This window comes from Agelaius tricolor, unplaced genomic scaffold, assembly GCF_023055355.1.
Source record: "Agelaius tricolor isolate 1412-34295 unplaced genomic scaffold, bAgeTri1.0.p SCAF_3, whole genome shotgun sequence".
NCBI lineage: Eukaryota > Metazoa > Chordata > Aves > Passeriformes > Icteridae > Agelaius > Agelaius tricolor.
In genome coordinates, this window is record NW_027269263.1 from 17,298,282 (window position 1) to 17,317,322 (window position 19,041).

The window sequence follows — 19,041 nt, forward strand, 5'->3', positions numbered from 1 at the left end:
ACAAGAAGGATTTCTTGACCACTGTTAAGAGAAGTGGCCAGCAAAGCAAATACAGCCCAGCAAAAGGCAAGCATGCCAAAATGCAGGACTACAGGTAGGACTAGGATGTCCACGTCACAGGTTGCTACAAGGAAAAGCTAGGAGGATCCAACTTCTGCCTTGGTATGTTCATGTCTACATTAAGAAAAAATACAGCCTATCGGTGAAATGAAGGGGGAAGTGAAAAGGCAGTAATATTTTGTAGATTTTTATTTCTCTCTCATGCCAGAACAGAAGAATCAGGATAAAAAAATAATGAAAATGCCACAGTGGTGTTGCGGATGGAATAACGAGGCTATTTTATCTGCCCAGCTGCAGTTTGGTTACTAAGTTGAGAAACACTTGTTCTCCTTCCTCAGCTTCCCATCTCTGTACTTTGCACTGAATTAAGATTCTAGTGATGGGAACAGCAGTGATTTCTGCATGTTAGTAAGACAGTACCTTCCTGTATGTTCCAGCTGGCATTTAATTAATTTCCTCTGATTTAATGAGTTAGCTCGTGTAGGAGAGCAGAAAGCAGCCGCTCCTGTGGAGACGCCGGACCCTCACAACTCCCTGCCCCTCCCTGTTGTCACTGACTCCGTGCGCTGGTTTCTCTTCCTTGGATAAAACGTAGGGACCAGTATCAAAAAAGGCCTCTCTAAACTTCTCATTCCGGTGGATTACCACCGGGATATCTCAGTGGCAGGGCAGCGAGGGAGGCCGTGACCCAGAGCACGTGAAGGTTGGACTTGCTGATCTCAGAAGGTTTATTCCAATTTAACTGATCCCGGGATTCCGCAAAAATCCCGCAGACCGGGCACTCGCCCGCGTCCGCCTGAGGCGGCAGCGCCCGCCCCGCCCCGCCCCTCCCCTTAGGGGCCCGCCCCGCCCCTCCCCTTAGGGGCCGCCCCGCCCTTCAGGGCCCGCCCATCTCTCGGAGCCGCGCCACCACCCCGGCGAGCGGGGATGACGTCACGGAGCAATCTCCGCTCTTTCCCCGTTCCTCGCCGTTGCGGGCGGTCGCTGCTCTGGTGACGTCACTGCGGCGCGCCGGGCCGCTCGCACGTGTGGCAGTGGCGGTGCCGCCATGAGCGGCCCCGTGCCCTGCGCCGCCTGGGTGCGGCGCGGCGTGGCCAAGGAGACGCCCGACAAGGTGGGGCCGGGGCTGGGGTCGCGCTGAGGGAACCCGCCCGCCCCCGCCGCCGCCCTCACCCCTCTGTGTCCTTCCCGCAGGTGCAGCTGAGCGAGGAGGAGCTGAAGGGTCTTATCGAGGAGGCGCAGGATAGGCTGGGGTGAGCCGGGGCAGCGGGAGGGACTCGCCACCACTCTTGGCCTCTGCTCGGCCGCTCAGAGAGCCGGGGAAGGGAAGGGGCGGCCCAGGCACGGCGGAAACGCAGCTCGGGGGCTGCAGCGAGGAGCGGGGACCGGCAGCAGGCAGCGCGGATTGCTCCTGGAGACACCGTGCCAGGGCAGCCGGGCGGCCGGCAGGGCCAGCGGGGGAACATCGGGTGCGGTAGGTCGGGAGGAACATCGGGTGCTGCCGTCGTGGACGTGTGGTTCCTCAGCTGTCACTGGCAGTGATGGGCATTGCGGGGCCTGGCGCTCGCTAGAGCTCCTATTCCCGCCTGCAGTGAGAATTAAAGCGCTGGGTTTGTAACTGTGGCTGCTTTGGACATGTGGCAAACCGAGATGGGAGTCTCAAACTGACCGGGAAAAAGGATGCCGAGGGTGGGACAGGACAGTCTAGGTAGGGAGGGCACAGTGGAGATCAGAGTGACGGGGTGGTAAAAAAAGGCAAAACATCACTCAGGAGTGTGTTTATGTTGCACAGTGAAACTGGAGACATCACAGCTCTCTCCTCAGCACTGAGAGCCCTTAGTTATGTAGTTGTTTTAAGTCTTGTCATTCTGCTTTAAGAAAAATGTATTTACAAAACTAATACTAGAAGTGACGTATTTAGGAAACACAATAGAAGAGAAGAAAGAAATGTCTCTCTTTTGTCTAGAAAGAATGGGGGATTGAGGTCTTATTCCATTTTCTGGCCATTATCTGTTACGTCTGTTCATAGATTTAGGCTTCTGAGTGTTTCAGTTGTGTAGGGTGTGTGTGGTTGTGCCTCAGTGTGTGTGGTTAAACAGATGCAGCAGGTAGCATAAAAAGTTTTTATAGTTTGATGAATATTGTCCACCGGTTTCTGTTGGATGTATCAGTGACACTACTGATACGCTACAGAGTGTATTGTCCCAGGATGTATTTTATTCTGTTTTTTCTGGTTTTGGTTATTTAATGGTTCCAAAATAATCTTAAACATTTGGATGATTCTCACATCATGTTAATTTCTTAACTGGTTAGCGTTTCTGTTTTTTGTGGAGTTATTTGTTTCCCCTTTCTATGTGTAAGCTTTTGGTTTTCTGAGTGATTTCCTTTCTCTTGCAATTTCAAAGCATGGAAAGATTTGAGGTGCTGTTTTTTATGCATTCTGTAAAACTTCAGGATGGAAGTATGAAGACCATCTGAAACAGCTGATCTATTTATAATTTGTTGTACTTTGCAGAATTTGTTGCAGCACCTCACTTTTTTCCCTGATCACAAATCAAACTTGGATTTAGTTATTTTATTTAATTGCCTTGTTATTTGTCTCTAGCTATGCTGCTACTGTGAAGTGTTTATTTTACTGAACAAATTAGGAAAATTAGGTTTCTGATATTTAATTTAGAACCTGTATCTGAGAACTGCCTTGGCTCATTGTTGTTTGGGAATTTTGTGTGCAGGACAGAAATACAGTGTGTTGAGCAGGGGTGAGTTTCTTTGGAACATGCTCCATTGGGACATCTTGGGTGTTTGTTATCTTCTCAGCCACTTCTCACTTCTCTTTAATGTGCATTTCCTTCTCCTGGATTCCTTGCATGTAGAATTGATGCCACAAAGTTTCTGATTTTTCTAGATGTTGCATGGGTTACCCCATAAGAAGAATCCACAATGTGACCTTACCTAATAAATTCTATGTTATTTTTACTTCACTTAAGTATGGGAAGTATGAGGAAATTAGGTCTTAAAGAGCTTGAAGAAATGTGGGAATTCTCACACATGACCATGCCTCTGAGTGGGGAAAAGAAAGGAAGGAATGACATGGACACATGTGAATGCACAGAAGTGAGGTTGAGAGCACTGTATCCACAAAAAACATGTAAGAGAAAGGGACTTGCATACACAGTTTACCTTGTTGAGGAAAATATATGCCGTTTTTGTCATGAAAACTTTCAAGGAAAAACTTCCTCTGAAAGCCTGAGAGTTACAGATGCCTTGTACTTTAGGAAAGGCTCTAGAAGGAATGGATGGATTTCAAAATTATTGGCATAAAGACTTGAAAGCCAATTGAGCAGCTGGGACTGTGTGCTGAAATCTCAGCAGCAGCCCCCTGGAAGTGTTCTGTGTGTCTGCCACAATCTCAGGGCTGTGATGTTTCCACAGGGAAGGTGCTGGTGGCAGTGATGAGGGCCAGTCAGCAGGTGACACGAATGCACCCGTGCCTGGCAGCAGCACTAAATCTTCCCAAAACAATGACGAGCTGTCTGATCATGAACTGGATGAATATGATTTGGACAATTATGATGCAGAGGAATATACAGGTAAGAAAAATTTGTGTGTCAGATGTGCAGTGTAAGTGAAGAACCTTTCCACTTCTTGTTGTTCTGAAGGCTTTAATATCCTAAGGCTACACTGTGTTAAGTTTCAGAAATTCACAGTTTAAGTGATTTGCTTGTCCCATCTTGGGAAGTCATTTATTGAGGGAAACAGTTCAGTGTTCCCCTTGATGACACTAAGACCAAATGCATCTTGGAAAGGTCACTCTGGCTGCTGTAGTGCTGGAGCAGAGCAGCAGAAGTCCCTGAAAGCACTAAGCAGTTGATCTTACCAAGATACTTATGTTTGGAACTTGGAAGTTCGTGTAGCCTACTCCTAATATTTTGCTGTATAGGTAATACAGGTATTGGTGTAGGAGTTTCTAACTTTGCCTGTTACAGACATGTATAAAAAGTGTTCTGAAATTCCCATCTAGGTGATTTAAAACTTGAAGATTCTTTGGCTACTCTGGCAGTATATGGGAGCAATGAAAATGATCCTTACATCACTCTAAAAACCACTGTGAGTACTTAAAAAATGTTAACTTAAACTGCACAAACTTTAAAATCACCTAAATTTTCCACTCTGCCTTGGGGCGTGTAAGTGCTTGCAGTCCTTTTTCAAAGGTGTGCCAGAGTTTTGGTTGGATGGTGCTCTTCTATTTTAAGGTTGCTTTGTGCAGTCCCTTCTTTCTGTGCCTTTTGCATTTAAGTAGGAGGTTAAGGTGAACTGGCTCCTTACTTAAACCGTGCACTTCTGTACATGGAGTGGTTTTTCACCTGCCTAGGTCACAGAAAACACTTGAAGAAATAACAAGTCTCAGGCAGCTAGTGGCCAAAATTAGAAAATTTCGCAGATTACAAGACTCTTGCACCTTCCACCAGTTTGTGTAAGAAATCAGGCTGAGGTGAACTCTGGACTCAGGCAAGGTGTCTAATATATCAATGTTCTGTGTATATATGTGTGTGTGTGTATATATATATATATATATATATATATATATATATATATATATATATATATATCTAAATAGTACTGTGTCATTGGCTGCTTCTGCCTGTATTAGTTTCCACTGTCAGATGAGGAACATCTTTGCAGAAGCTGGGTTTGTGGACATAGAGAAAATGAACGCCTTTTTTCTCAAAAGAAAAGCAAGCTCTTCTTCTTATGCTCAAGTTCCTTGCCCAAATTCTGAAAGTTCTTCAATGTGCATTTTCTGTTGTCATTTGATATTTACTACTGGAACTATTGAAGACTATGTATTGTGTAACCTTAAGTGAATTCAGAGAATTGCAGGACTTGATAGAATTCAAATATTGAAGTATACTTGAAGTGAATTTAAAAAAAAGCTTGCAATGAGAAGTCCACAAATTCTTGTACGTGTTGAAGATGGGAAGGATGGTACTCTGTGTAAGGTTATTGACTTCTGTACAGTTCTTAATTTTTCACAACAAAAATTCCCAAGTTCCTTCCATTCCTCAGGAACAATGAAAATCAGATAAGAGGTTACATCTGTTCTGGTACAGCTGAATGCCTGGTAGTGCTGTTGGCAGTACTTCTTGGGAAATATTTTCCAGGAAGTAGACAGTGGAAGTATTTAGTGGATGTGAGGAGCAGCTGCAGCATTGTTATTGGGTAAAATGCTGTTATATAAGTGGTCAAGGCACAGGAGCACAAGGGAAATCACCTTTGTTTGTGGACTCCTGGTGATTTTCTTTTCAGCAATCAGCTTCATCAGGATAGCCTTGAAATATATGTTGCATATTGATGTATATTGATAATATAGATTGTTTAATTATATTTGATAATTAAACACTTCTACAAACCCACCTATGTTTACATAAAAGTCCTTCAATCTAATTTAATGACTATTCACTCTCCCAAGAATTGGGTCTGGTTCTTGCTTTTCTCTGTTCAGCACCATAACATGGTTTTAGATGGGTGGGCATTGGAGTGATTTTGAGTATTTTCAGCTGGGGTTCAAAATTACTGATTTCAGCTTTTGAACATGTGTAGTTTCATGCTTTTGTGTGCTTTGCTCAACATCCCTCATCTTCTCTTTCTGCTGTTTAGGAGCAATATGAACAGGAGGACTTTTTGATTAAACCCAGTGACAATCTTGTCCTTTGTGGTAGAGTTGATAAAGACTGCTGTAGTTTGGAGGTCCATGGTGAGTAAAATAGGGTTTGTTTTTTACAGTGAACATAGGAAATGTCTTGCCTAGCATGTGCCATGTGGCTGTGTTGAAAAGGGAGTGGGTTGGTTTTGAGAAGGATTTTTCTCTGCTTCTGACTTGTGTTTTGTCCTTTTCCATGCCATGGTGCTTTAGCTACTTTTCAGGACCAGAGTATTTCCTGTGTAGTTATTGTTATTTAAATAATAGCTTGCGTCTTTCAGGCTGTATAGCAATTCCTTTCCTTATTTCATATCTTAAAACTTTTAGGAAATACTGTGGCATTTTTATTCTCTGAACATATGCTCTGCATTCCAGTCTTACTTTCCATATCCTGCAAGCATCCTCTAGTGGTTTGTTTTGTTTTTTGGTTTTTGTTTTTTTTTCCTTTAGCTTTCTCCTTGCTTCTTTAAGTGGGCTTTCCACTGCTGGGATTAGAAGAACCAGCACTTTTATCATCATGGTCTAGGAGAGATAATCCGTAATAGGGCCTGAATACTGCTTGTTCTAGAAATAAGTTTACTTTTGCTGTGTAAAAATTTTTTTTGTTGCAGCCAATAAATACTACTCAACGTGCTGACATTATCATCTTTGCTTACTGTGGTTCTTTTTGGGAATGTTTTTGGCCACTTGTGCTGTGGTCTGTGTTTCTGTAGGCAAATTATTTCATTTTAAGCAACCAACAAGACCAAAATGTGTGAAAACATCTCTTCAGATTGCAGCATGTGGCATTTTCTATGTCTGGAGGTGTTTATAAATTTTATTAACTGTAAGTTTATACCCAATATAAAGTTACAGAACAATAGCAAAGGCTTCTGCAGTTTCTAAAATTGAGTAACCTTGTCTTAGTTGACTACTAAGATAACTTGGTTAACTGAAGACTTTGGTTAGTATCTGAACATCTCTCAGATGCACTGTGATTCTGTGTGTGTGATAGGATGTTATTAAAATAATTTATGGGTTTTCTCTGCTGTCCAATTGGTAAGTTATTTTATTATACAGAGAAAAATAGCTGGCTACAGTGAATTTGTATTTAGTAACTGGCTGCTTTACCAGAACTTTTCCTGTATCCCAGTTACCATCAGCTAAAGGTAACTTCTGAATTCTTCACCTTCCTCTGGTTTGTCTTTTTACCTTAATTTTCCTTTCAACTTCATCTGGAATTTTTTTTTTGATTGCTAATCCTGTAAAATGAATGTATCCTGATGCAGAAAGTGCTGTATATGGAGCACATATTATGAAGAGATCTTACAAACAAAGTAAAAGTATTGAACCTTGACTGAACTTGTCACACCTTTACCTAAAGTACACAGAAGAATGTTTATTTTGTGTAATTCTGTGAGGTACAACATTTGTAGAGGGCCTGGCTTCTACAGTAAAACTCTGAAGACTCTGAATTTTCCTTCTAAATCTCCTTGGGAATTTTGTTTTTTCCACAACTGCCTTTTGTAGAAGTGACCTGCTCATAGTTTTTTGCTTTCCCTCTTCACTGATATCTTGCATAACTTTAATTATTTTTCAGTTTATAATCATGAAGAGGACTCATTTTATGTCCATCATGACATTATCTTGCCTGCTTACCCTCTGAGTCTGGAGTGGTTGAATTTTGATCCTAATCCAGATGAATCAACAGGTAAATTACAAAGGATACTGTCAGTGTCTAGTTAAAGAATTTTTGCTTGAAAAGTGTGTAAGTGTAATGTTGTCACTAAATAAATTGTTCCTGCAGTACAAAGAAATAAAATCAATGTTAATGTCAAGATAATATTGACTTGAGATAACTAAGATGTGAATATCAGGTATTTTTGCTTGGTGATACAGTCATCTCAGTAATGCTGCTGTAACAAATGTTTTTTAAAAATACTGATTTTATTGTGAACAATTAAGTTATTGTGAACAGACCAGAGCAATCTCTAAAATCTGCTTTATTTTCTGTTTGCAAACAAAAGGTTGCTTTTGTTAAATTTCTTTATGTCCAGTGCAGTTAATTAAATGTAAACCACAGAAAATTTACATATATTTTATATATTTATATATTTAGTAACATTTTTCCTGTGTTTCTTGGATTTTTTTTCTTCCCTAGTCTTTTTGTTTGTTTTTTTCCTTTCAAAAACAAACAAAACATGCAACTTTATACAGCTTGTTTGAACAGTTACTTGTACTGAAGGGGAAGGAGAGCAAGTAATTTTTTTTCTGGCAACATCTGCTGTCAGCTGATATTTTTAAATAGCTCCTTGCCAGTTTTAAACATAAATATATTCAAATAGAAGATTGTGGCACATAAGTTTTACTCAACCAAAGAAATAAGGAACAGCTGGATTGCCTAATATACTGTTTCATAACTAAATAAATGTGGTTGCATTTGGTTTTTTGTTTGTAGGAAATTATGTTGCAGTGAGTAACATGACCCCAGTCATTGACATTTGGGACCTTGATGTAGTAGAATCCTTGGAACCAGTCTTTTCTCTTGGAGGCAAGAAAGAGAAAAAGAAGAAAAAGAAAGGAAAGAAAGTAAGTGTTGCAAAAAGGTTTACCTGGTTGGATGGAGGAAATTTATTGCAAGGATAATGCCTTCTTTTTTCCTCCCTACAATATTTAAAATGCTAATTGTTCTCTAAATAACTAAAGCCTGGAATTAAGAGCAGAATAGGGGTGGGGTGGTGTCCCAGTAAACTTTTAATCTTAACTATTTAAAATTGGAAGTTGGAGGAACTGGCAGTTGCAAAGACCCAAGCTCAGTTAATTGGGAGGAGAGAGAGGGAACTGCCAGGAGAGTTTAGAAAGAAGCTGAAGAAGTTGCACATTAGCTGGAAATAATGAGATTTCTTTACTAGCCTGGAGGGAATAACCAGTTCTGAAAACCCAGCAGCTGGAGCAATCTGCAATCTGGGGTAGGAGGCAGGGTGCAGGTGGTGCAGAGATGGTTCTCTCAAAAACTGTGTTGCAGCAAGTGAGAGTAATTTAATATGAAGCTGTTTGTGAAGGCTTTAGGGAATTCATACTAATGTGGAGTAATGCTTGATTTGCACTGAAGCTGTAATTTTCAAAAGTCTGTTTATGTTGTGTATGTACACAGAGTTTATCTTCAGAAGGGACTGAAGGACATACTGATGCTGTGCTTGATCTTTCATGGAATAAACAAAGCAGGTAAAAGAATACTTGAATAACAATGGGTGTTAGAACATTGCAGTCTCAATTAGGCATACAGTTTTCACACAAAATCAAAAAACTTGAAAGCACTGCTGAAATTAATGCATTCTTAGAAATGCACTCCTTTTTTAATTTATTTTTTTTTTAACTGGAGTTCTTGATTTTTAATTTTTTTAAAATACTTGTATATTGCTGCAGGTCATTTTTGATTTGCAGGTTGTCCAGATGAGGGCAGGGCAAAGGTGGGTGTGAGCCATTTGATAAATTGTCTACATTTCACTTGTTCAGACTGGAGAAGCAGAAGGGCTGCCCTGAACTATGCTGTTCTGCCAGTGGCCTAAACCACCATTTCAACAGAGACAAGCGGATTTATAGAAGAAAGTCCTTGCTATTCTGTTCTGTTTTTTTTTTTTTTCCCTTCTGGCTTTTGCCCCAGAACTGTGAACAGGAGAGTGTAAAAGCCCTAATAGCTCAGTTACAGAAATGCCTCTGGCCTCTAGGCAGGGAAAATTCCCTGTTGCCTGAATTAACTAGAAATGAAGTGCTGCTATAGAAGCAACACAAAGCTGCCCCATCCTGGGGCAGAGGTCAAGGACAATGTGCTGACTGACTGAAGTAAAGATGCTGCTGGTTTTTATCACTTAGGTTGTTGTTGACAGTTCATCTGTCAGAGGATCCTCAGCAGGGGTCTTGAAACTGCTTCAGTTAGACACAGGCTGATTTTTTTTTCTTCTGTCATAAATGCCTCTGCCTTTGAATATGTTCATGGACAACTCTGAATATTCTGATGAGCAGGTGTGAGCCTTCCCTTGTACTGCGTTATCTAGATACTGATGAAGAAAACACCTACACAGACCTCAGTAAATGTATATAAATTGCACTCTTAATGTACAGTGTTCTTAAATTAGACACATATGTACAGTGTGACAGTGATCAGTCCATCACTCTTACAAAAGAGGAGCTTTCGTGTACCTAGGAATAGTCTGGTGATAATCCAGACAAGGATGAAAAAAAATTATGGCTTCAGTAGTTAAGTTTGAAATGCATAATTCTGTTATGTGCTGAGTTACAAATTAATTGATACTGATAGGTCTTTCAGGAAATAAAACCAGCCCTGAAGTGGGCAGCTTACGGAGATAACAAGGAACTCCTTGGAGCAGCTTGTATATAAAATGTTTTATTGTCGTTTCTTTGTTTTAAGCAAGGCATGTTGTGACAACTCTCTACAAATAACTTTCTGCCTGTAGGTCATAGTGGTGTTACTGTAAAATGTTCTTACGGCCTTCACTATGCATTTTCTTAACTTTCCTTTGTAACATTGCTTGGGAAAACAGCATTTCCAGGAGAATGTCAACTCTTTCAGTCAGAAACACTTGGTTAATATAAAAAGGGGAGGAGGAACAGTTTCAATCAGAAACAACATATTGAGGTTATAAATCTGATTTTAAAAGCAATGAAGCAGTTATAGGAAATGTAGTATGTGCTTGACAGGCATTTAGGGATGTTTTGATTTGTTTTTTCTGATAAAACTTTTAAGCTGTTTTTATTGCTGTTAACACAATTGGTCAAATTCAAGTTGAAGTATGGGGTCTGTAAACTAACTGAAATTTTAGTGGTTATATTCAGCAGTCTACAAAGGATATAGTGTTGTATCTTCAGTAGGAATATAAACAGATATTGAAGAGCAAAATATTTCACAAACAGGTTTGTCAGGTTCTTGGCTGCATGAATATGCAAACAGAACAAAGTAGCATAGGTAGTGTTTAAAAAAATACTATTTAATGTCAAAGGAAGTAATGTGCTTCAAAGCCTTTATTGCTTTGTTTTGTTTGATAAATCTTTGAGTAAATGGTATTGTAAGTAATGTTAGGGGAAATAGAAGCAGAGCTGTCATTGTTAGAAGTGTTCTATAATGTAATGTAATATAGCCTATTTATAATCTTTACTTAAAACTTAGAATTGCCTTTAGGGAGTTATGCCTCAAGCTTGAGAGGAATCATCTATAGACCACAGTGTACTTGTTCTCAGAATTGGGCACTGTGTGTATTTTGGATTTTTGACCATTATTTCTTTGTATCTGTAGAAAGAATTTTAAAACTAATTTTTGATCCGTTATCAGGAATGTTTTAGCAAGTGCCTCTGCTGACAACACAGTGATTTTGTGGAACATGGCTGTTGGTAAGCCAGCAGCCAGCCTGACACTGCATACAGACAAGGTATGGAATAATTGCTGTGTTTCTTCCACTGTAGAATGCAGAGAAAAATCTAACTGCAGTTTTTCATTTGCTGCTTGGTAGTGAACCCTCAGAACAATCCTCTAATTTTCTGACATCTGTGCAGAATTGTTTTAATTTATTAATTAGTTACTTTTTCAAACAGCACTGTATTTGCTTTTTAAAATGTTATTTAACTTTAAACGAGTTAAAAAAGCTTTGTAACAGTTTCTAAAATACCTTTTGTGTATTGGCCCTAATGGTGGGGAATATAGTAGTGCTGGTATTAGCTACAAAAATAGATGTCTGAACGTAGGTCAAACTATAACTCTCTTAAGGGAACGAGTGTCAGTTACAGTTTGTTCTAGGTGAAAAGGTTTAAAATAAATGATACTAAAATACCATAGTGATGGGTACTGCAGAAATGAATTAATCTCATAGTAATAAAAATGTAAAAGCTAGTTATTAATAGCTGTAACCTTATTTTGCTGCTAACAAAGTCACTGCCCTTGACAAATTCCTGATTTTCATTTTTTGTGAACATCTGCATTTTTTCCCCAAATTGGAAGCAGATATTCTTTTACCTCCAGCTTTTTTTTTTTTTTTTTTTTTGCTTTTTTTTAAATTAATATCTAGGCAGAAAGGGGGCATGGGGTTCTGTTCGGTCAGATTATATTGGACAGTATCTTGTTTTCATCAGGTGGGGGTGTTTGAAGTAATGCACATATTTTGCACTGATTTTGAGCAATCTGAGTGGGATGGTTGTGCTTTGTTCCAAGAAAGTTCCTGTATATGTGTGTTACATAAAATCTTCCATTATCTAGGTCCAGACATTGCAGTTTCATCCGTTTGAAACTCAGACCCTCATTTCTGGATCGTTTGATAAGTATGTCAGGGTCATGTTTTCACATGTTGCACCTGGGGAGGGTATTCATATTCATTTAAGCCTAGTGTTTTCTTTCATTTTTTTTATAACTGCCAATTTGAGTAATGTTATTTTTTCCAGCAAGGAAGCTAGGTTTGCATATGGCCAGGATGTAGTTTTCCTTACCTCTTTTTCAGGGGTAGCAAATGCTTTAACCATCTGGACTGACATTTTCTGTGCCAGGTGTCTGCCTGTTCCAAGCCAAATTTATTTCTTAATTTGGCCTTATGGCATTTTCTTCATTGGAAACATGTCGCTGTTTATTCCTGTGAAAATTTGCCCAAGTTTTGCCAGCCAGTAAGGCCAGGGTGGAGGCACAAGGGACTTTATCCCAGTTCTCTCCTTTCAGCCTCTGTAGGCACAGCCAAAGAGTAATGGGCTGTCTCCTGTGATTGCAGCCTGGAGATGCTGGGAACTGGTTTGTGTCTGCACACTTGGTCTACTCTGTGGCTGCCAGTTCTTGCAAGTCCTGCCAGCCAAAAATATCCCTCTCTGTTCTCCCATCTCAATGAAGTAACTTTAAAATTTTAGTCTATCACCATGATTTTCTTACATTGATTTTTTTTTTATTCTGCTTTTAGGACTTTGTCCTTATGTTAAAATAATTTATAGACTTGCCAATCTTTAGCCAAGCCTTTAAGTTCTCTGGCTTCTATTTGTTCTTGCTGCATCTGCTGAAGTATTGGAGGAGGAACTTTTGCTGTTAGGAAGCTGCTTCTGTCTTTTCCCTCTCGACTTCCTTTGATAAAAGGAAGCATTAAGTCCAAGCAGTGACCAGCTGCTGATCCCGTTTTAGCTGGCCCTTTGATACCATGGACACCTCTAAACCACTGTGTTATCCATAAACTAAGAGAGTGCCCTTGTGGATTTTTCCTGCAAAGCCTTGCAGGACCACAGGCAATTCAGTGAGCATTGGGCAATGCCTTCATAACCTGGAAATCAGACTTAAAGAAACTGTTGTGTCAAGTGCTTTTAAAAGACCTGGAAAACCTACATCACACTTCTTTAATTATATGATAGAGTGGGAGTGAGTTACACTGAGGATGTTGATAGTGGTGAAATGATGCTGGACTGACATGACCACTCCTCCCTTGCATTTGCACCCAGGAACTTTTTGAGTTGGGACAGATTCTGCAGCCACTCAGCTGAGCATGTGCCTGTAAAGAATCCCTGAGAACCCACTGACTGCCATCCACTCTTTCTCCTTTGTGGAGTACTGTTTCTCCAACTATTTGTTAAGATTGTTGGATTTTTAGAAATTACTTTTTTATTTAGCATATTTGAAAATGTATGCATCTGTATGACAAAATGATTTCCTAATTAATGCATCATTACTTGAGTTTACTGAAGTCTGTTCGTAATTAAGTGATATATTTGCATAATTATGGTCTGCTATGTGATAAGTATCTTATGTATTGAGTAAATTCAAGCTCTGCTTAGTTTCAATAGAGAGGCTGTTGGTAACCAAGATGAAACTTTGAAGCACATGGAAAAGTCTTATGCTTATCTGCAAGATTTTAATCTGTTACTGAATTAGAAGACTAAGTAGTGAAGTTGTTTCCATTTAATTTTTTAATTATAGTTTACATGGAGCTTCTGTAGGTGTCAGTGAGAAAGCAAACTATGTAATGAAGTGTTCTGCCCTGATCTTTTTTTAAATTTTATTTCCTGTCCCTTTATCTCCTAGATCAGCAGTGCTGTACGACTGCAGAAACCCCCAGGACAGCCATCGAGTGTGGCGGTTTAGTGGTCAGGTTGAGAGAGTAATTTGGAATCATTTCTCACCTTGCCACTTCTTGGTGAGTACTGCTTTTCTGTTGTGGTTGGTTGTTGCCATGTCATTTAACCTGTGTTAACCTATTTTGTTCATAATGTTTCTGAATCAGAATGGAGCCGATGGACATTTGGATAGTTTGTGCTGCTTATTATAATAATGCAGTCTGGGGGAGGATGTTTTTAGGTAGTTTTTTCAGTAAGTATCTCTAGACCAGCTACTTACTTGGTATCTTCACTGTGACAGTAGAAATTCCGGAGGTGACAACCTTGGTCACATCGTTGCAGTGTTCAGTGGCTGGGATACATTTTCCTTTGCAGAGTTTCTGTTGTGTTTCGTGCAATGAAGGAACTGCAGCTGAGAAATAGCTAATTAGAATGAAGATCCTGAATATTAATTCAGTGTTTCAAGTCAGCGCTAGAGGGCACTGTCCTCCTGGCTGGTATGGACTGATCCACTCTTTTAGGTTGGAAAAGTCCTCTGAGATGGAGTTTAAAGGTTAACCCAGCACTGCCAAGTCCACCACTAAACGATGTCCATAAGTGCCTCATCGACATGGCTTTAAATACCTCCAGGGGTGAGGATTCCACCACTTCCCTGCCCAGCCTGTGCCAGTGCTTGACAACACTTTCAGTAAAGACATTTTTGCTAATGTCCAATCTAAACTACCCCTGGTGCAACTTTTCTGTTGTTCTCTTGCTTATTACCTGGGAGAAGAGATCTACAGCCACCTAGAGTATAAAGGAAAAATATCTTGGTGTTGTTGAGTCTTTTGTAATAAAACTTTGCAACAGAATTTAAAAACAAATCTTCCATATTATCTCAATGGCTGTCTAGTTCTCTGTTGCTTAGTGGATACAGCCAACAGAAGCAGCTGCTCAGCTCTGTTGGTTTTATGATGTGGATCTCTCCTGGCGTAATCACACTTTTTTGCACAGGACTTCTGTCAGTAGTCCTGTGCAAAAACTGATGGCTCAAAAAGCCACCAATGGCTCCAAAACTTTGAACTGACAGTAAAGAGGCTGAAGGCTCTGTATTTAATTGCCTGGCCTGAGGACCAAACTTAGTGGGGCAACTCTATTTAAAATACACTTTAAGAAGTTTGCATGGGATTAAAACTTTCGTGTCATCAGTGCAGCATAATTGAGGTTCATAGAATAGCTGGGGTACCAGCTGGGTGGAGCCTGACTTTGGGGATGCAGGCCTGGGAACAGTGTAACATGTCCTAGGGAGAAGCAGTGTCTGCCTCAGATCAGAGGGGTTTACCAGAGGGTGGGTGTTACTTCACTGGAGTTTTTTCGCAGATGAGTGACGGTGGCTGTTCGTTGTTTAAATGCTGTGGTTTCCGTAGGCAAGCACAGACGATGGCTTTGTGTACTGTCTGGATGCTCGTGCTGATAAGCCCCTGTTTACTCTGAAAGCTCACGATGAAGAGGTGTCAGGTAAATTGCCTTTGTGTCCTGTTTGTTCCAAGTGGGCAAGGCACATCTGGAAGATGCCTTTAATCCATAGCACTGAGGTGTAATGATTCTTTGTTTAACAAGTAAATTGTGCATGCTAATCATGGTAGCTGGCATGTGAAACAAATCTCTGTTGAGGGGATTGGGAGGCAAAATAGGCCTGCCATGGTTCCCTTGGCTCTCACTAAAGTGGCAGCATGGAACTTTCATTAATGTTCTGCTCCTTTGTTCTGGAGTTAGTGTGAGGAGTATTGGGGTTGTTCTCGTATCTTCACTTCAAAATGTATCCTAATCTCTGGGAAATGGGGATTGCCTGTTGCTCTCACACTGCCTGCACTCTTCATCTTCCAGGGCTACAACTAAGCAGTCAGATCAAAGGGTGCCTTGTGACATCATCTGCTGACAAATATGTGAAAATTTGGGATATCCTGGGAGACAGACCAAGTTTAGTCCATTCCAGGGATATGAAAATGGTATAGTAATATTTATGTATTGATTCTACTAAGTTTTATATATAAACTGTCTGCTTTTTATTTTTCTGTCTAGTTTAAATCTTGTTCTACCTAAGGTCTCACAAGGAAAAAAATAAAAACATATTCTGGGTAAATCATTCTCATCACAGTGCAGTATTCCATATGGAATTGGCAAAGTGCTTTAAAGCCTTAGAGTCCTAAATTCCAGGTACAATGTTCTGAGTAGAACTATGGGTGCTCCAGCTTGCATCTGCTATATTCAAGAAAAAGATGTGAACAACTGTTTATAATTAGCAGCTCTTGACTTTCATTTTATGTCTTTATGAAAGAAGTTTCAGAAACTTAAAATTAATTTGTCATCTGAAAATACTTTCACCTAGCAAGTTTTAACAAATTTAATTAAGATTAAAAAAAAAAATTCTTTTTTTTCTCTCCCACTCTGCCAGGGAGTTCTGTTCTGTGCAGCTTGCTGCCCTGACTTCCCCTTTGTCTTTGCCTTTGGAGGAGAGCGGGAAGGGCTGCGTGTTTGGGATATAAGCAAGATCTCTGCAGGTAATGTTCTAATTTCTTTGAATGTTGTGGTTCCCCCCTTGCTTGCAGGGTGTATTTGTATTCAGTAATGCATTGCAACTCTGACAGAAAACCATAGGTTAGTATTTTTAAATGCTCCAAGACTGTATGTGTGGTCACATTTTCAGCTTCAAAAAACATGGGTTTTTCTAAATTGGAAAACTGCTCAACACAATTTATGTTCTTGCAGCTGATGTGTAATACCTTATTTCTTATAATAACTATGTTTGTTTTTTTTTTTCTTGATAGTCTTGATGTGATTTTGGTATCATATTTTTTGAGTACTTAGGGGAAGAAAAGTGAGGACTGGTTTTGATCACTTGTAGCTACCTGTAACTAAACAGCATGATTTTTTTGGAGAAGGCTTTTAAGACCCTACTGGGAACCAGAGACTAAAACCAGAAATAAATTATTTAAACTTAATGATGTGGTCTTCAAACCTCATCGGTTTTACAGTACTTAGGTACAGAATTATGTAGAGGAAACATCTAGATGCTCTGGAGGAAAAATAACAGAACTTGTAATTGAAGTATCATTGGCAGGCAATTTTCTGACCTTTAGGTTCAACTCCGTACTTGGGCTAAGGGGAAGAGCTTTGAAAGCACAGCAGGTTACAATTTCCATTCCATGGTGCTCACCAGGCTGTCCCTGCTGTACTCCTCTTCCCTCTGGGAGAGTAACATGTAAGCAGTTCCGTTTGTGTTGCAGTGAATGAAGTTTTTGGAAACAGAGAGAGGCTCGTCCTGGCTAGTGCAAACTCTGTGGCTTCTAGCTCCACAGCCAGCAGAAGCAGCAATGATTTGGAGACAGCAATGGAATCATGATGGACCAAACATCAAAAAATCAAAGTAATTAATGGGACTACAACTAATGTGTATTCTGCAAATGCCCCTGTTCAGTGAGAGTTCATGGAAATGACTGGTGTCTTGCAATCTGCAAGCTTCCTCATCTCAGCCAAAGAAAGGTGGTGGTGTGGTTAAGCTCTAAGCTCCTGCCTCTATTACCAGCTCTGAAAGATTGAATCACTTGCTTTAGCCTGAGATAATGATCCCTGAAACAGGGGCTACCATATGTAAAGCTGATACATAAAATGGAACAGTCACTAGAAAAGCATTCTGTGACCACAGAAGTTTGTTGAATACTGCAAAGAGAGTTTTATCTTCTACCTTCTAAGGGCATAAGGAAAAATATTTCATACAACAGTTGTGTAATAAATAAACAAAAGATGAATTGACTTAAATTACAAGTGTAAATAAATTATTTATCCTTAATTTGAGGCTAGGTTTACAGATTTTGACAGATCTTCCATGTAACTTTTTAAATCTTAAGAATAGTTCTCGGGCAAGAAGTTGGAGTCTCCAAGCAGAATCTTGGAATGTATTTCTAACACAGATATCACCAGTAGCAAACCAGAAATAACCCAGCTCTATCCCACCAAGACTGGGGGTTTCTTTTTCCAGGTTCCACAGCACCCGAAATTCAGTGACACTGCACATAGTATTGGGGTTTTTTTTCTTCACACTCCAGATGTATTTCAAGAGAATTTGAACTGAAATAAGGAGCTGCTACTCAAGAAGGATGAGAGGCTGTCAGGAGACAAAGTGAGGGTTGGGATCCCAGCTGGTCACTGTAACTGGTGAAAAGCTCTCTCTATTATGTTCTTAACTCTGTTCAGTCATTTCTGCCTGACACCTGATGGCACAGAGGAAAATTTTAAGTATCAGTTTAACCACCAACTTAAGCTCCTTGTTTGCAGAATCAGGAACCTAATCAAGGGATATGACTCAAATAATTTTCTTGCATTTATAATGTAACACCCACCTGCTTTACCTCAGGAACTCAATTGATGCTCTTAGCTTCCATTGAGCACTTGCCCTCTGCACACACTGAAGGTGCCTGTAGAGCATTCCTGCTGCAAATTACCCTGGGTATTTAATCCACTGATGCCAAAGCAGCTGTAGGATCATACTCATAGCTGCCAAGGTCTTCCCACTGCTTTTCACCCTAACTCAATGTAGTTCATGCTGGTGAGGTAGAACAGGTAAATTGTGTCCCTACAAACTGCAGCCGGGGAAAAGGCCGATCTGTAATTTTACTTCCTATCCCTTGAGGGCAACTGCCTGCTTTAAAACTACTTCAGCTGTTTGTAGTCTGGTGAAGGTGTTCAGCATGGCTCTGCAGGAACCAAGAGTACTCTGTATGTGCTGGGATTCCTGCCTCCATCCTGTCTCTGCCAAGCAGTAGAGAATGATGTGTGGACAACAAATGCTTTTGTGAAGCTTAAGAAGGTGTATGTACCAGAACCACTGCTGTTTAACTGCTCTCCATTGAAAACTTCCAAGTTTATCAAAGCTTTAATTTTAAATAAATGCTTTGTGACAAGATCTTTGAGGGTAAGTGATTTCTCTTACCTCTACCCCTAGTAATATAACTGGCAGTGTAGCTCTCAAAGTTGCTTTTTGCTTTTGGGAGAACTTGCATTACTGGAAGCAACACATATTTCTCTGGATTTACCAAGATCGCAGCACCTGTCTCTCTGGAGCTTTTTGGTCACATACCGATCTGAGGCAAGCATAGGCCATTTAGGGCCCAAATCAGAGCCTCTTTTCCAAGGGAACCTCCCATTACCTTGTCAGAGAACAGAGCACAGCTGAATCT

The 19,041-nt window shown here is 40.2% G+C and overlaps 1 protein-coding gene across 1 annotated transcript; it reads left to right on the forward strand.

The window, feature by feature from the left end:
- Positions 1 to 971: 971 nt before the first annotated feature.
- PWP1 (PWP1 homolog, endonuclein) lies at positions 972 to 18,767 on the forward strand. Its single transcript, XM_071422727.1, has 15 exons — positions 972 to 1,174; positions 1,255 to 1,313; positions 3,493 to 3,650; positions 4,082 to 4,167; positions 5,719 to 5,815; positions 7,341 to 7,451; positions 8,199 to 8,329; positions 8,895 to 8,965; positions 11,088 to 11,184; positions 12,006 to 12,067; positions 13,794 to 13,905; positions 15,232 to 15,322; positions 15,692 to 15,813; positions 16,260 to 16,365; positions 17,092 to 18,767. The coding sequence occupies exons 1-15, from the start codon at positions 1,109 to 1,111 to the stop codon at positions 17,205 to 17,207; spliced, it is 1,485 nt and encodes a 494-aa protein (XP_071278828.1). The 5' UTR covers positions 972 to 1,108; the 3' UTR covers positions 17,208 to 18,767.
- The last annotated feature ends 274 nt before the right edge of the window (positions 18,768 to 19,041 follow it).